We start from the raw sequence: 12,353 nt of genomic DNA on the forward strand, positions 1-12,353 counted from the left end.
GGCGGAGCAGCAGCTCAGGCAGGTGAAGACGGGGTGAGAGTCAAATCTTTTCACTGCAAACAAAGGAGCGGTGAAAGTGTTTTGCATCAATAAAAATGTGTGTGTGTGTGTTTGCTGAGGATGTGAGTGATTCTTCGCCGGCGCCACAGGTGGGTAGCTGTCCAACGAGGTGAGGGATTTGCTGTTATGAGGACGGATAGACGAGGAGAGGGGGGAGTTGTTATCAGAGAGACGGGGGAGAAGGCTGCAGAGCAGAGCTGCTCTTGAACACTCGTCAGAAATAAGAAAGAGAAAAAGAAGGAACTGTCAGTTCCAACACTTTTCTAAGAGGATTCTGGGACGACGCCACGTCACAGTTCGTCTCTCGGGTGCATCGCGTGTCAGACGAGTCAGCGACGGCTCGCGGTGATGACGAGGGATTAGCAGGTAGGAGCGTGTGCGTGAATCTAACGTGAGGCCAAGCGAAGAGTTCACGTGTTCATCTGGATCTTGTCCTCCTTTGTTTCTCTCAAGACGCAGCAGAAGTCCAGCGGTGACGAAAACCGGTTCGTAACAAGAGAGTTGTCGTCGGTGGAGAAGAGACGACAGATCATTGGCATCACTTTCAGAGACGAGAACAGGGAACTTAAAAACTGAACCTGAACTTTCAGGCTTTCGTTCACTCTGCAGAGGAGAAGTCAGAACAACACGGACTCGTCTCTGCTCCGATGTTAAACACGAGAAGAAAACAGCACCTGTGATTCCAAATGATATTGAACTGTTAAATACGTACACTAGCTTTAGTCCGAGGCTTCCTGTGTGTATGTGCAGCATGTCCGTACGAACTGAAACTTTACGTGAAGCATCAACATCTTCAGGTAATTAATCAAACTTGTTCAGAGTCGAGCCACCGGCCACATTCAAAATCTTGTTTTTTCAATATGTGCTTTACTCCGGGAGGTGGAGTTACATTTTCTGGTATTTCAGAGAGCAGAGTACTGACAGAAGTACTGTTGGGTACAATTACTCAATTCCAGCTTCAGATACAGATACTACAGATACTACAGATACTACAGATACCCTGCAGTCTGTCAGCTGCTGCACAGACGACCCATGGGCTCAACTTTTACAGAAAAACCTCATCTTCAAAAAAACAAAAAACATTTCACTGTTGATTCTTTGACAGAAGAAGAAGAAGCAACGCTCTGACGGACTCGGCAGCGTCGGCGTCTTCCTGTTTGAGTTCTCGAAGGTAAAAGAGGTTTCAGGTGAAACTCGTCGTTAAGATTTCTTCAAACGAAGCTCAACAAACATTCTGATCAGTAATCAGACGGACGAGCTGAAGATCAACGCTCCTGGACTACAAACATCACGACTTCAAAAGATCTCTGCTGCTCGAGCACACACACACACACACACACACACACACACACACACACACTCTCTGTAAATCTATACAATTCATTATTAACATGTTTCCTTCCAGACAGAGACACAGGTAGACAATGAAATATAGAAAAATAAAAAAAAGACAAAATGAAGAGAAAAGGTTAAATTATTGAATCTGTAGCTTCTCTTTGTTTTTGGGTGGGGGGGGGTGGGGGGGGGGGGGGGAGAAGTAGGTGAGAAGAGAAGAGGAAAGTGAGAGCGAGAAAGTGCGACATCAAAAACAGGAAGTTGAACAAAGTCAGCGACATACCAGGAGTCGACTCGTGCGACACAGGAGGAAAAAAAACACACATCACAACAGATCACACCTCCGCCATCGACACTGAGAGAGAGAGAGAGAGAACGAGTCAGGATGGAAGGATGGAGGGAGGAAAAAGATGGAGGGAGAAGGTAAGACAGCAACAAAGAGTAAGTAAGAGTAAGAACCTCTGAAGGACAGACCCAAACTGAACCAGCCTCTCTCTCTCTCTCTCTCTCTCCCTCCCTCCATCTCTCTCTCCCTCCCTCCCTCTGTTTCCTTCACACATCCACACACTGCCCATGTTTACATCTCTTTGTTATTCTTCTCGTCATCCTCCTCATTGTACTCGTCTGTTTTCACCGAATGACGGAGACGTTCAATGTAAATCTGTGTCTGTCGCCACGGCAACGGTTTGACGGCGTCAGAAACTGTAAATACAGATGTTTTCCACCGTCGATTCTTTTTATTCTCTCTCTCTTTTCCTTCCTTTCTTTCTCTCTCTCTCTCTCTTTCTGTTGGTATGTTAAGTCTCAGGTGAATTCTCTTCTGGTCGCAGATTGTTTGGATATAAATGTTTTTTCTCGGAGCTCCACAAAATAAAAGTCTAAGATTATAAACAATAAAATGTATGAGGTCAAAGTTTAGGCAGAAACTCTGAGTTAGAGGAAGATGGAAGAGATCAACTCCAACTCATCGATGAGGCACCAGGAGGTTTTCAGCTGGTTTTCAAACTGGCCGCCAGACGTTTAGTTTGGTCATTCAGATAATGACGCCTCCTCCTCCTCCTCCTTCTCCTCCTCCTCCTCCTCCCTCTCTTCTTCTCTCCCTTTCTAACAGTAAACAAGATTTCAAAATAAATCTCTACTCCCTCCATTTTCTTCTCACAGCAAATCAAACCTTCATTCTCTCTCTTCTTGCACACACTCTCTCCAGCCCTGCTAGGTACCACTTGAATAACAGCAGAGAGAGAGTGTGTGTGTGTGTGTGTGTGTGTGTGTGTGTGTGTGTGTGTGTGTGTGTGTGTGTTAGAGAAAGGAAAAAGTGAGCAGCGCTGCAGCAGCTCTCCCTGGTACATCTGTCTCTTCTAGTTTGCAACCCTTCTGTTCTGTACACACACACACACACACACACACACACACACACACACAGACACACACTATCAACAAAGAGACACATACACACAAGCAGGTAATTGTGCTGCATGCAAACACACATCTCCACAGAGAACATACAAATAATTACACTAAACACAAAAATACATTTAGATGTGTATGTGTGGGGATGTCTGCAACACACACACACACACTCTCACACACACACACACACACACACACACACACTCTCACACACAAACACACTCTCACACACAAACACACACACTCACACAGCTGTAAGCAGAGTAGACAGGTGGAGTGTATATCAGGGGCCTCTGTGACCACCCAGCTCCTCCGCCATTTATCTCAATTTCACCTTAACACTGGAAATACACCCGTAAGAGAGAGAGAGACACGCACGCACACACACACGCACGCACACACACACACACACACGCGCACGCACACAGAACCGTGGTTCTGCAATGACATCAAACACCAAACTCTGCGCTCTGATTGGCTGGCAGGTGTCTGTCAAATACGCCTGGTCACCACTTGAACTTTACTTCAGGATCAGGTAACCATAGCAACAGCACTGATGCCTCAACGGTGAAGTAAACGGACGTTTGTATTTCAGGAGGAGTTCAGTGTTTAGCTGACAGAGGCGTCTCACACACACACACACACACACGTTGTTTTTCTTACTTCTCGTCTTGTTTCATGTTTTTCATCAGGTTTGAATTATTGTGGAAATAGTTTCATCTCATCTGTTAGGTTCGGTTTCACGTTAAGGGACTGAAGGATTTAGTCCGACACACGTCCGTCCCGTCGTCATCACCGACATCACCTCACCTTGTGTGAAAATGTTGAGGCGCAGTAAAAATTAATCTGTGAAGAATAACTTGTAGATAAATTTCTATTTTTAAACACATCAGCTTTAAAAAAGAGAAATAATCCTCCTGTGTCGTGTGAATGAAGCAGGAACTAACTCATCTTTATGTGTCGTCAGGATAATAACATAAATCATCAAACTGTTATGACCCGCGGGTGCAGTGGATGTTAAAAAACTTTATGTCTTCATGTCTCTGGATCTGGAAATCAACCAATCATCAGGCACTTTAAGCTGCAGATGTAAAAAACGATCTGCGTTGTGGAGGAAATGTTTGTTTCTGAGACGTCACGCGAGCGGCAGCTCTGGAGCCGAACAGCACGGACCTACTCGGTGCTAAGCTCGTCATATAATGAGCTATTAACTGTCGTCTCCTTTCAGCTCTCAGCCTGACGGAGACACAAATCCTCCCTTTATAATCCCACACACACACACACACACACACACACACACACACACACACTGTAACATCCAGCCTCAGTTCACTTGCTGGTGTCAAATCTTTTCTCTCTGTTCACTGACAAAGACGCTGAGGACGGATGGAGGGAGCAGACGGATTGAGGAGGAGTGACACGATTTTGTAGCAGCGATTTAACAAATGTACACACACACACACACACACACACACACACACACACACACAGTGAACTAGAGCCGTCACTTTTTATTTGAAATCTGAACATTCATTCTAACGCTCTGGAAAAGTTTGTATTCAGACAGTTTTAACTCTGGAAGCACCAGAACATCGGCAGCAGTTTGACTCCCGATCCACCAGAGGGCGATCACCATCTTCGCCGATTCTGTAATGTCGCGTGTGGAGGGTTTTGTGGTTGTACATCGTAGACGCCAAAGTAACGATGAGGCTGTGTATCGTGAGGACGCACCACAGACGAGCGGAGCAGCGTTCAACCATGTGTGACGTGAGCAACGACGTGGGCTTCACGTCCAATTCATTCAGACTTGAACAAACATCCTGCGGCTCAGTGACGACAGATGATCAGTGAGTGAAAATAAAAACTTCACTTCCTCCGTGACTGAAACAAACAGACACAAACGCTGCCGTTGTGCAAAGATGACGTTATTTGTCGTCAGCGTCTAAGTTACGTAGTGTTGCTTTACGTACGTATCTATAGGTGTCGGACTAACAGCTCCATTGTAAGATACTTTTCTTCTTGATGTTCAGAAGATAAACGAAGCTAGGCTAAGCGAAGCTAGGCTAAGCGAAGCTAATCATCATTTTCAACATGCCTCCACAAAGTGAGTTAAAAAACCTCTTGAGCTCTGATCTTAGATCAGAAGAAGAAGAAGCAACGATTACATGAGGAGTTGACAAAGTGTTCACACAACTCATATTCAACAAAACACACACACTGACACTATTACTAGTACTACTACTACGACTACTACTACTACTACTACTACTACTGCTGCTGCTCCTGGGAGCGCACACAAACGTTACCATGGCGAGGAGGTATGCTGCTGGCCGGCCAGGTGAAGGGTCTTGGGCCGGGCGGCGGAGCAGCTGCCTGCATTAGCTGGCCGCTCCCAGTAGGGGTCACTGTGGAACACACAAAAAAAACGTGAAGAGGTTCTTTAACGTCAGCCGTAAGAGACAGCGAGCAGGAAGAGGAGGATGAAGAGGGAAAAAGATGGAAAAGAGGCACAACATGGGTGAGAAGGAGAAGATGGTGAAGAAAAAGAGAAAAGAAGAAGTGAAACGAGATGAGAAAGAGAAGGAAGAGGTTGATAAAAGTGTCGGAAGATGTGAAGAACAAGAAGGAAAAGTGGGAGAAGGTGAAGAGGAGGAAGAAGAAGTGGGAGGAAAAGGAGACACGATCCAGAGAAAGGATGAACGAGAGGAAGGAGAGAAAACACATGAAACAAGGAATCATCAGCTTTGCACCAATTAAAGAACAGAAATCATCACTGCAGAATAAATTATATTATCTAGAGATAAATCAATTCTGGAACAACGGGCATCTCTACCTCAGTGGGAAAAAATAAAACACTTTGTCCGTCTGTGACATCACAAACTGACGACCAATCCAATCATCTACACGTAGCAGCAGCTTCCTCGAGTCGACAACAAACGTCCTGGAGCTGAACGTGTGAAATGAAGACCCTGGTGACGCCACGTGTTTCTGTCCGAACCCGACCCGAGCCGCAGGAAATGAACTCTGACCTCTGACATCACCGTCTAGAACCACATCATCTTCGAATCAATATTAAAACCGGACCCGCTCGGTGCTGACGCTCCGTCAGGGAGTCCACTGTCTAGACTGAAAGCAGATGGATGAACTCGGTTTGTCCTTTTGTGCTTTTTTTATTTTAAACAAAACAAAAGAAGGTTCTGGCACCAGCACATTTAAAAACCTGCGCTTTAGCACCGGAATCAGAAAAAAACCCCAAAACGAGACGCAGCTGCTCGTCAGCGTGAGTCGAGTCTTATCTCGTCTGCATTTTGTTCTTCTCACACGAGAGTCTCAGTAATTCGTCAGAACTCAGAGGAGCCGGAACCTGAAGCTTTTAAAGTCCAAACACAGAAAACAGCTGAATATTATTTTTTGCAGGTGCAGCTGCTCGACTGAAACTAAAATAAACCACAAATAAACACAGCTTCAGTCGGGTGCTGGGTTTTTTGTCTCTCTGGTTGTTTTTTAAAAAGCTAAACGCTGCCGACTGGGACTCGACAGGCAGGCGAAGTGACACCGAGTCAAATACAAAATACAAAGCGGCCCCAGAGCGACTGTCTATGCACAGTGAATTATTTGAATTTTACACACCCACCAAAGACAGGCTGTCAAGACCCATGCCGGAATGGATTCTTCATACGAAGGGAGGGAGCGAGCGAGAGTCGAGGAGAATAAAAGAGAAAGAGAAGAAGAAGAAGAAGAAGAGAAAACACGGGAGGTGGAAGGAGGGCGAGGCACACCGGGAGAGAGAGAGAGAGAGAGGGGGGAGGGGGAGGCAGTGAAGCGATGCTGGCTCGCAGGAGAACATTAGCTGCACTGTGTAGCGCACCATAAAACCATTGACATTGTCGGTCTTGCTTTGTGGACAAGTATTATTGTCGAACACAGTTTTCTGAGGCGAGCCGGCCGCTATTGTTCTTGTCAGAGGGTGAAGCGAGGGCACCGGCGGCGGCATAACTTATTTCACTTCTACGAGAGGAGGCAGCCAGAGTTGGGTTTTCAAATTAAAGCGCCGAGATGTGAGTCCAGAGATTGTATTACTTTTAGATTTGATCTCTTGATGCATGACTAGGAAACATATCGCTGCTGTCGGGGGAGGGGGGGTGGAAAACATGAAAAAATAAAAAAAAGATAAAGAGAACGCAGCCGAAGAAGAGAAGTGGTTTTTGTTCTGACTCGGTTTGTTCGATTGTACGACAAGGTTTAAAAACAGAATCAACAGAAACAGCTGCAGCTCGATTCTTCGCTCGCATCAACTCGTCCGGACCTGAGGACACGCGTGTTTTAAGATGGAGGGAAACGTTTACACGCTTCTTCCTGTACAGACGTGTGCGTCACCGTTAACATGACAGATTTATTCCTCAGATCTTCACGTGACCGAACATTTCACTGGTCGAGACTTTTACTTTGACTCATTATTCTAATTTAATTACACGTGGATTTGTTTTCTCACTTTTTTATGTTTAACGATAAACTTTTAATAATCAGGACAGAAATACAACACACACACACACACACACACACAGACACACACACAGACACACACACAGACACACACACACACACACAGACACACACCCACCCCCACACACACACACACACACACACACACACTCACACACACACACTCTCAGCTGACCTCTCCACTCGGCTGTGTGAACCTTTGGTGAAGTGACCTCCATCTGCAGAGAGCGAGGCCGCCAATCACGCCTTCTCTCTCTCTCTTTTTTATTCTCTCCCTCTCTCTGTTTTCAGATTCTTTCCATCTTATATTCTGTCTCTCTTTCTCCTTCCTTCCTTTATTTCATTTTCTGTCCTCCCCCTCCCTTCCTCACCTCCTCACCCCAACATTTATTCTCCTTCTTCCATAAACCCCTCCACCATTGCTCCCCTCCTTCATCTTTCTTTCTTCTCATGTCTGAAAACCATCCCTTCTTCTCCTCCCCTCCATTCCACTCACTCCACTGTTCCCTCTTTCTCTTTAAACATCTTTCTCCTCCAACAGTCGTCCTAAACTGTGCCTTCATCACCTTTTTATCTTTACCTCCCTTATTCTTTCCCCTCCCTCCCTCTCTTTCTCACACCTTTAAATCTTTTCTATCCCTCCTGTAATTTCCCACTTACTCCCCCTCTTCTTTTTAATTTTCCCAATCCTCACTTCTTTCTCATCCTAAATCTTTTTTACTTACAGCTTCTCCCTGAGTCTCTGCTTTCTTTTAACAAATCACTCCATCTTTTTCTTCCATACCCGCCCCCCCCTCCTGCCGCCACACATCTTTAAATACACTTTCCTTATCTTTTTTACTCCCTTTCTTTCTTCATCCCTCCATCTTCACTTACTCCACTAGTTCCAGATTGATGCCTTCAGGTGTCGCTGTCATTTTGGGAAAGTGGACGAGTAACTGCACTGCATCTCACACACACACACACACACACACACACACACACACACACACACACACACACACACACACACACACCATCAATGCAACTACACAAACTGAGACACACACTTGCATAATCACACGTGCACAGTCTGGCTCACAAACTGAAAATTCAATAACCCGAGAATAAACACAGTCGCGCACGCTGCATGGACACACACACAAACACACAAACAAACACACACACACACACAAAGACAGACTCATGGGTAAATGCACATAAGCAAGTAAACAAACACACATGCACACACACAAAGTACAAATGCACACTCCATCAGGCCAAAATGGCAGTGGTGGGAGGCAGTACAATAGGAATTGCCGGGCGCCAGCAGAGCTAAATTGCAGACAGCGAAGGGGAGATCTGGGCCATTTTTCAAGGCTGACTATATATTACAAATTGGCTACCAGGGCATTGTCTGAGAATACACACACACACACACACACACACACACACACACACACACACACACACACACACACACACACACACACACACACAGATGCACAAAGTGAAAAACTAATCCTGGCTTGTCCTATTGTTGCCCACAGAGCCGCAGAAATCTGCCCTTTTCCCTCTTTTTCAACAATTTCCCCGAACTAAACCATGTGATTGAAAATGTGTCAGTTTAGGGAGCAACACACACACACACACACACACACACACGCACACACACACACACACACACACCTTTATAAATACAACACACACACAAAAAAAGAAACACACACAGCCCTGTTCCCCTGTTTACTCGCTGTAACCTCCGTTTGTTATGAGAATGTTCACACACTTCCAGGGGCAGGGTCAAGTCCACACACACACACACACACATAACACACAATTACACCCATAACACACACTTACACGTGTGCACACACTCTGTCCCCAGCCGGTCAGGATGTTTTGGTCCAGGTTTAGCCGGTCAGTCTTGCTCCAGTGCTTCAGTAAAGCTAAAGGAGGTTTTACTGTGAGACTAAATCCTCTCAGAAACACAACGGCGTGTGAAGCTTCTACCTTTGTGAGGACCAGTGGAGACGTTTACAGACAATCAGCATCAGCGGACAGGTGTTTTTGAAGAGTAGGAAACGTGAAGACAAACTTCGAGACAACTTGAGAACAAATGTGGATTGTGAGGATGTTATAAGAAGTTGATGGGGTCACTGTGACCACTGTCCTCGCAGCGTTCTTGAGACATCTTGTTCAAAAGACGGGGACAGACGGACAACCTGAAAGAACAATGCTAACAGTGACTTCAAATATTTTTTGAATTGTTTTTATAAAAATGTTCGTAACAAAATTTGAAATGTGAGGATTGTGACACCAACGCAACTAATTTCATTTCATTCAAGTTTTAAAACCAGATCGGAAAAGTCGAGACAATTTTGTGTTTCAGTTGTGTTGAGTTTTTTTTTAAAATTTTTTTTATCTTTAACAATCAGTCACATAAAAATCAGTTTTTGGTCCCATGAAGAACGTGAATAAATAAAAACAAAAACAATCATTTGCATATTTTTCTCCTTCTCTTATTTCATCTCAGTAAAATCCGAAACCTTTTAACTCGACGCGGATGAAACAAACTGAAACGTGACTTTGTCGTCTTGTGTGATCGTTAATTAATTAAAAGGCTTTCAAGGCTTTCTTCTGTGTGTGTGTGTGTGTGTGTGTGTGTGTGTGTGTGTGTGTGTGTGTGTGTGTGTGTGTGTGTGTGTGTGTCAGGGCTGCTGTCACCTGCTTAAATAAAGGATCAGTGAGTCGAGCTTTGTGCTGCAGCAGCAGGGTGATAAATGACAGCTGAGATTTTAAACTGAGTCTAATATTTAATGTTCGAGGAGGATTAAACAAACGATTAGTGACACGATCAGACAGAACGAGCCGCTCACGCCCTCCCTCTCTCTCTCTCCCTCTCTAGCTCTATTTTCTGCTCTGAGTGGAAGAGTCTGCGGGAGAATAAAGAACAAGTGTTTAATGTCAGAAGAGCAGATTCACACAGATCTGCTTCCAACTCCCTGAAAACCACAAAAGAAATGTTTCTACACATAAACCAAACGGGCCGATACGTAAATGATGAAGGGATGAGATGTCAGACGTTCTTTCCTCTTGATCATTATTATTCGGACCTTAATCACAAAGTTGAGGAACCTGTGAGTTTGTTTCTCTTTATATATTCGACCAAAGAGATTTGACAGCGGCTGAAGTTTCACCTTTAAAACAAATCAATTACCCAGAATTCACAGGGTGAAGTGCTTCCTCTCGTGGGACGGAGAATTTCTCAATCTGTCTCTCACACACACACACACACACACACACTGTTATATTATATTTTCATTAATTATAATTTATTTATCATAACGTTATATAAATATTTCTGTTTCTTTTTCACACTAAATTAACTTAACTTTAGGATTTCTTCGTCCATCTTGTTTTATTTCATTCCGCACACACCGGATTGTTTCATTTGGAGATTCGGACTCTGTGCCCGGCGTGATCAGGTTTCATGTTCGTGGGTGAATCTGATTCAAGCAGAAGCTGCTGCTGTGGATCTAATTCTCCTAATTGTTCCTCTCAGAAATGCTTTTCTTGTCTGTTGACCTTCGTACATTCACGACCCCTCCTCAAGTTAATCACCCACGTGAGCATCAGGCCAAAAAAAAAACCTGTGGCCCGGTTTAGTTTGCACACATTATCAGCAAATAACAAGAATAAATCCAGTGCGTGCAACACTTGCACTGCGGAGCGGAGCAAGCGGGGGTAATGGATTCTGTCATTTGAAATGGATGAAGTTCCATTAGAGAGCAGCACAGTCGCAGCGCTAAGTGTGGCAGCGGGCGAGGCCACTGCGTCTCTCTCTCTCTCTGTCTCTGTTTGAACAGCAGAGACAGACACAGAAGTGACCTCCGCTGGAATTCACATCTCAACAGGATCTGTCGTCACGGACGGAACCAGGAAACGTCCTGTGGCCAAAGACAGACACTGGACGAGCTGCGTGTCCAACAAGGTCTGTCTCGTACACACACTCAACCAATCGTGAGTCAGTCTCAGCTGTCAATCATGATTTATCCCCCCCCCCCCACTTTCATCATCTGCTATAAACATTTGTTTAACGGACACTGTCTCTTTAGTTCCGTCTCTCACCACTGACCTGCAGAGCGGAGTCATTCCCACGTCACATGACGCAGTGGAGCGTTCATGCTGAGGTCACGTGTGATTTGTGACACGTCAGTTCCACATGTGAGTCTACAAAATAAAATCAACAGAGCTGTTGATTTTATTTCATTCTATTTTCTGAGGAGGCGTCTTTTTCACCTTCTCTGCAGATTTCTGTCCTTCATCCATGTCTCCATCGCTCACTCCCCTTCATTCTTCAAGCCAATAAGGTTCACACACCACACACACACACACACACACACACACACACACAACACACACACACACAGACTCTCACACACACACACACGACATGTTTATTAATCACCTCTTTAGCCAAACTACCGGCCTGATTTACTGCTGATGTCCTCGCAGTCAGTCGCAGAGGACAGCTGCCTGACATTTACAGGTAGAGGCACTTTACACTGTGTAGTCACACACACACACACACACACACACACACACACACACACACACACACACACACACAAAAGCAGAAGCTCAGGTGGCTCTGCACATGTACAAATTATGCACACACACTCAAGCGCAATAAATCTGTGCATGAAAGCATGAAGATGCAAACATACACTCTGTCTCTCTCTCACACTGTCACACACACACACACACACACACACACACACACACACACACACACACACACACACACACCACTCTTCTCCATATCTCTATTATTTTTCCTCGTCTCTCATTGGCTCCTTCTACAAAAACATCTAAACATGACTGACAGTAGCTTTTACAAAATTTCCAACAGCTACCCAGAATCCTCTGCTGGGATCCCCCCCCTCTCTTATGTGGGTGAGCTGAAGGTTACCATGGCAGCTTTAAAAAGCGTGGATCCAGACATTGTCTAGTTTTAACGTTTCTGAATTTAAAGCAGTTCATTCGATTCAGGACTAATTCTT

The 12,353-nt window shown here is 44.9% G+C and overlaps 1 protein-coding gene across 3 annotated transcripts in view; it reads right to left on the minus strand.

The window, feature by feature from the left end:
- LOC109641443 (neuronal PAS domain-containing protein 3) overlaps nt 1-12,353 on the minus strand; it is a 190,005-nt gene that overhangs the window by 131,887 nt on the left and 45,765 nt on the right. For 2 of the 3 annotated variants that reach the window (XM_069536251.1, XM_069536252.1), the window contains exon 2: nt 5,112-5,210. The exons of the other annotated variant lie outside the window; for it this stretch is intronic. In XM_069536251.1, coding sequence (XP_069392352.1) covers nt 5,112-5,210 — 99 coding nt within the window. The remainder of the gene's footprint in view (nt 1-5,111; nt 5,211-12,353) is intronic. 3 annotated transcript variants of the gene reach the window in all.

This window comes from Paralichthys olivaceus, chromosome 12 (genome assembly GCF_024713975.1).
Source record: "Paralichthys olivaceus isolate ysfri-2021 chromosome 12, ASM2471397v2, whole genome shotgun sequence".
Lineage (NCBI taxonomy): Eukaryota > Metazoa > Chordata > Actinopteri > Pleuronectiformes > Paralichthyidae > Paralichthys > Paralichthys olivaceus.